This window comes from Coenobita brevimanus, chromosome 112, assembly GCF_032717465.1.
Source record: "Coenobita brevimanus isolate Jiangsu-jjx chromosome 112, ASM3271746v2, whole genome shotgun sequence".
Taxonomy (NCBI): domain Eukaryota; kingdom Metazoa; phylum Arthropoda; class Malacostraca; order Decapoda; family Coenobitidae; genus Coenobita; species Coenobita brevimanus.
Window position 1 is genome coordinate 5,100,494 of NC_137065.1, and position 6,000 is coordinate 5,106,493.

The 6,000-nt window shown below is 41.1% G+C and overlaps 1 protein-coding gene across 1 annotated transcript in view; it reads left to right on the forward strand.

Moving 5' to 3' along the window:
* LOC145418059 (chymotrypsin A-like) overlaps positions 1-4,257 on the forward strand; it is a 56,984-nt gene extending 52,727 nt beyond the window's left edge. Inside the window, exon 8 of the mRNA XM_080286592.1 lies at positions 4,087-4,257. Within this exon, the coding sequence (XP_080142718.1) occupies positions 4,087-4,257 (171 nt within the window). The remainder of the gene's footprint in view (positions 1-4,086) is intronic.
* The last annotated feature ends 1,743 nt before the right edge of the window (positions 4,258-6,000 follow it).

Below are 6,000 nucleotides of genomic sequence, written 5' to 3' on the forward strand. Positions count from 1 at the left end.
CCTCGTTGAGAAGAGCTGTATGCGGCAAGCCTCCCCACACATGAGAGCTGTACTCCACACAGGGGCGAATAAAACCCGTGTATAAAGTCAACAACTGTGCAGAGGTAAATATGGCACGGAATCGACATTGCACACCTAATCTCTTGAAAGTAGATTTTACAAGAGAGGTAAAATGATCTCTCCAAGATAAATCCCGAGAGAAAATGAAACCCTGAGTATGTTCCGAGATGATGAAAGACTGAGCTGCATATTATCAAATATGCTAAAGATTTTGACGAGTTAGAAGATGTAAGAAATGAGTTTTGATGCATTAAGAACAAGATTACTTTTACCCCATTCAGTATATATAATGTATAACTGGTTGCAGGGGTGTATAATTGAAAGAAAGGTATATAATTGGTTGCAGGGGTGCATAATTGGTTGCAAGGATGTATAATTGGTTGCAGGGGTGTATAATTGAATGAAGGGTATATAATTTGTTGCATGGATGCATATCTGGTTGCAAGGATGTATAATAGGTTGCAGGGGAATATACTGTAATTGTTTCCAGAGATGTACAACCGACAGCAGGAGTATGTGATTGTAACCTCATCTTACCTAGTCTAGTCAGACTTAACCCGACATAACCAAACCTGATCTAATTTAACTTTACCTAACTGACCTACTCTGACGCAGCATAACCTAACCTCACTTACATAATATACTCCTACCTAACAAAACCTAACTTGACCTACTCTAACCATATCTAGCATGTCCGGACAATCAACTCTAATCACATCTAACCTCACCTATCCTGACCTCGCCTTTAGTACCAGTCGAACAGGGCAGTACCCCCAAGGTGATAGAAAAGCTGATGACAGGGAGAGCTGGAGCTCCCGTTTCATCAGCGCTCAGGACTAGTTCCTGACCATCCCCCTTTGCTGAACTTTTTCATTGTTTCAGTAACACAGAGAGTAGGCCAGCATGCTCTCCAGTACAAGTTTCTCTAACTGTCAACACCAAACTACATGCACAGCACACACTACACTACCTTTTCAAAATTTAAAAAAGAAAAATGGTGTCAATCCATTATGCCTCGGAGTCCCCAGGGGGAGGGGGAACATATATTCCCCCACCATCCGCCCATCTCCCGGTGACTACTCAGAGAGATGCCTGGAACCACTGTCTGACTCACTTCTTCTTCATTTCTGCAACATTCGCGGCCTTTTCTCTAACTTTCTCTCTGTCGAGTACCACCTCTCCTCCTCTAAACCTCACCTTCTCTTCTTGACAGAGAGGCAACTGACAGCAAATACCCTTTTCTGTTTCCTCCTACTTTTTCTATACTCATTTCAAAGCCAAAAGTGGCTGTCATGTATATGTACGCAACGATTTATCTTGCTCTCGTGTTCCTGAACTTGATTCTTCTGAATTCTCTACTCTCTGGCTTCGGCTATCTTGTCATTCTCTGACTAAATATATCTGCGCTGTTTACTTATCTCCTAATTCTACTGACTATGAAAAATTATTCGACTATCATACTTCTACGATGGAACACATTCTATCCATTTCTCCTTTCTCTGAAATCTCCATTCTTGGAGATTTCAATGTTCCCCACCACCTTTGGCTCTCCTCTCCTTTCACTGATCCACCTGGTGAACAAGCCTACGTCTTTTCTATCCTTAATGACCTAGAGCAGCTTGTACAGCACCCTACTCGTATTCCTGACTGCCTTGGAGAGAGCTCCAACATACTTGACCTCTTCCTTACAACTAATCCTTCTGCTTACACTGTAAATCTTTCCTCTCCGTTGGGCTCCTCCGATCACAACCTTATTACCTTAAACTGTTCTATCACTCCGGTACGGCCTGTGGACCCTCTAAAGAAATGTCGTCTGTGGCACTTTGGAGCTGCAGATTGGGAGGCCCTCATGCAGTACTTCTTTGATTTTCCATGGAATGATGATTGCTTCCATGGTCGGGAGCCATCTGAGTGTGCTTGCCTATTACGGAGGTTATTTTCTCGGGCATGGAAGCATACATTCCTCTCTCATATCCTTTGACAAATGCAAGAAAGCCTTGGTTTAATCACGCTTGTTTTAATGCTGTCCGCAACAAGGAGAGGGCCTTTAAAAGGTACCGAAGCCAACCCATCCCTGAATCACATCTTGTTTATGTTTCATCCCGGAATCGTGCTAAGGCTGTTCTTCGCTCTACTAAAAATAATTTCATCCGTACTAAATGCTCTCAACTCTCTAACTCGAATTCTTCCCGCTCCTTCTGGCACCTTGCCAAAAACCTTTCTAACAACTTTACCTCATCATCCTTCCCTCCTCTTTTCTATTCTGATGGCTCTGTAGCCCTCTCTTCTACTGATAAAGCAGATCTCTTCGCTCAGACTCTCTCCTCCAATTCCACCTCAGACGATTCCGATGCTGTTCCTCCATCACTTCCCCCCTCTGACTTCCTCATGGCTGACATTAAAATTTCTTCAGGTGATGTACTTTCTGCCATCACAGGCCTCAATACTAACAAAACATATGGGCCTGATGGAGTCCCTCCTGTTGTCCTCAAGAACTGTGCTTCAGTGCTTACACCCTGCTTAGGTAAACTCTTTCGCCTTTGTCTGTCAACTTGTACCTTTCCTTCTTGCTGGAAGTTTGCTCTCATTCAGCCAGTCCCAAAGAAGGGTGACCATTCCCAGCCCTCTAACTATCGTCCAATTGCTTTAACATCCTGTGTCTCAAAAGTTTTTGAGTCAATTCTTAACAGAATAATTTTAAGGCATCTTTCCTATCACAGCCTTCTTTCTGATCGTCAGTATGGGTTCCGTCAGGGGCGCTCCACTGGCGATCTTCTCACCTAACTTTCAGACTCCTTGTCATCCTCCTTTCGGGACTTTGGCGAAAGCTTTGCTATTGCACTTGACATCTCAAAGGTTTTCGATTGAGTCTGGCATAAATCTTTAATTTCCAAACTACCCTCTTACGGTTTCTATTCTTCTATCTGTGCCTTCATCTCTAGCTTCATTTCTGGTCGTTCTATAGCAGCTGTTGTAGACGGCCATCATTCTTCTCCTAGATCTATCAACAGTGGTGTTCCTCAGGGTTCTGTCCTGTCACCAACTCTCTTCCTTTTATTCATCAATGACCTTCTAAGCTGTGAATCTAACCCTGTTCATTCGTACGCTGATGATTCCACCCTTCACCTTTCGATTCAGTTCCCACAACGTCCATCTCAGCAGTTACATCAACAAACAAGGGATGAGGCTTGGCACACCTAATGTCTGATTTGGCTCGTATCTCTGACTGGGGTAAAAATAATCTTGTTGTTTTTAATGCATCAAAAAATCAGTTTTTACACCTATCAACCCGACACAATTTTCCACAGGTGCACCCACTAATGTTTAATAATACTCAGCTTAATCCTGCATCGGCTTTTCGTCTCATTAACTCTCCTTCTCTTACTGGCTCCCTTCAATCTCTGTCTCTTCGCCACACTGTTGCATCTTTATCTCTTCTCTATCGTTACTTCCATGGTTACTGCTCCTCTGGACTCTCTGTTTGCATCCCTCCACCATTACAACGGGTGCGTAGCACCCGTCTGGCAACAAACTCTCATCCCTTTTATGTCCAACTCTCTAATGCAAGAGTTAACCGTTACTCCTAGTCCTTCATTTATGCAACAGGTCAACTATGGAACTGTCTCCCTCTGTCTGTATTTCCTACTTCCAATGATCTCCAGTCTTTCAAACACAATGTGTCCAGGCATCTCGAAATGATCGAGTCTTGAATTTGGCTTTCTTTTGTACTGTTTTTGTTTTTTCTTGGAAGGAACGGTTTGCGGGCTCCTGGCCTTTGGTTCCTTCTTTCTTGCATATATCTATCTATCTATCTATCTATCTATATCTATCTATCTATCTATATCTATATCTATATCTATCTATCTATCTATCTATATATATATATATATATATATATATATATATATATATATATATATATATATATATATATATATGTACACACAGTATATCCTAAGCTACCCTAACTTGACCAAACCTAACCAAGCCACCTCTAACTTAAACCCAAGTCAACCCAACCAACAGGGTGACAGCGGCGGGCCCTTGGTAGCTCAACTTTGCGACGGTCGATGGGCACAGATAGGCATCGTCAGCTTCGGGGTGGGATGCGCCGACCCTGAACACCCCGGGGTCTACACTAAGGTCTCTGCCTACCTGGACTGGATTTGGAACACCATCGATGTGAACACCTGTTGAGAAAGTTAATTAAGTCTACGGTAGATGAGTCCCAGTGGCTTCTTTCAACCCGATGACGTTTTTTTATGTATTTATTTATTTTTACTTGCTTTACTCAGAACTTTATTTATTTCTGTTAATTGTACCTCCTTTATTCAGATCTTTTCCATGAGGTCTGGTGGCTCCTTTCAACCCGAGGACTTTTTTTTTTTATGTATTTTATCTCTACCTACTTTATTCAGAGCTTTATCAGCCTCGTCAGTAAAAAAAAGAAATCTTGAGAAGTTAATATACTCGTTGGTAAATGAGTCCTGGTGGCTCCTCTCAACACAAGGATGTCATTTATCATTTATTTTTTAATTGCTTTATCTAGAATTTTATTAACCTCCTCAAATTCATGATCTGTTTTTAATTATAACAGTATTTAAATTTTTCATTTCAGTCTGTCCAACACCAAGCTTCTTTTTTTTTTTTTTTTTTTAAACTAGGAAGGATCTCTTGTCTGTAGTGAAGATGAAGGCAATATCTACCCTTCGAGTTGGAAAAGTCTCTCCTGAGCTGAATAAAATCGTCTGGTAGCAAAAATTAAATAAGAAATCAAGTAATTGGACTGAAGGGGTTAAGGTTACATCGAGACCTGGAGATAGTGGACATATTCCCCTACTTTGTACTTTCTCTTTCCCTTTTTTCCTTCCCTCTTTTCTGTTCCTTTTCTTTCTTCTACTTATTCTTCCTCATCCCATCTTAAAGTGAGAAAAAAGAATGAGGAAAATGGAATAATGGAATGACTATATCTAGACTATTTTTATTTTTTACATATTTATTTACCTACTTAAGAGAGACTATTCGAACTGAAGGTTAAGGGTAGCCTTCATTAAGCTTTTCAGTTGGATAAAACGTGATGGAGATTGTGTAATACGAAAGTAATTAAATAAGGTATTCATAAATAATGGAAAACATACTGACGATGAAAACGAGAGGGGCAGAATTCTTAGCACAATCTTTTCGTCTACCTTTACAGTACAAAATAGGAGTGTCATTCGTGCAGCATGTCCAAGTTCATTTAGAAAAGGGTAACATTATTTTTGTTATTATAATAAGGGAAAAAAACATACGGCTTATCAATAACAATAAAATGTATAAAATGCCTAGGATCTCTAAAATATTTCCAGGAGTCCAAAAAAAGTCCTTTTGCACGTGGACTATTGCCAGTTCACTTGCTGCACCCAGTTTCATCAGATCTATAAATTTCATCTCTCCACTGTGTTCTGTGCCAGCATTTACGCCACTGTCCGTGGCTGGATGCACTGTGACATCCTGGTTGTCCATCTCCCGTGTCTTTCATGTCAGACGTAATCTACCCATATTCAGTTCTGCTCTTTAACTTTGATTATATCCTATATTTACCCGTCCCTGCCCCGGGGGCTCGGGAAAGGGTATTGTTTTCACTCGGTTTGTCTGTCTGTTTGTCTGTCTGTTAATAACTTTACGCGAAAACTACTGGTGCGATTTTGACTAAAAATACAGGGATGATGGGCTATGACCATCTGATCACTTGATTAAAATTAAGGCCAAATTGGGCCAAGACCCAGGCTGTAGGCCCCCCAAAAGTGAAAAAATCTTTTTTTCGCCATAACTCCTTTCAAATTCGTCATATCGAGATGAAACCAAAACCTAAAGGTGCATCTTTCAAATCTGCATCCTCTAACATGCCTCATTACATCAGAGGGGTCACCCCACCGTTAGCTGTAGACGGGTCAGTGT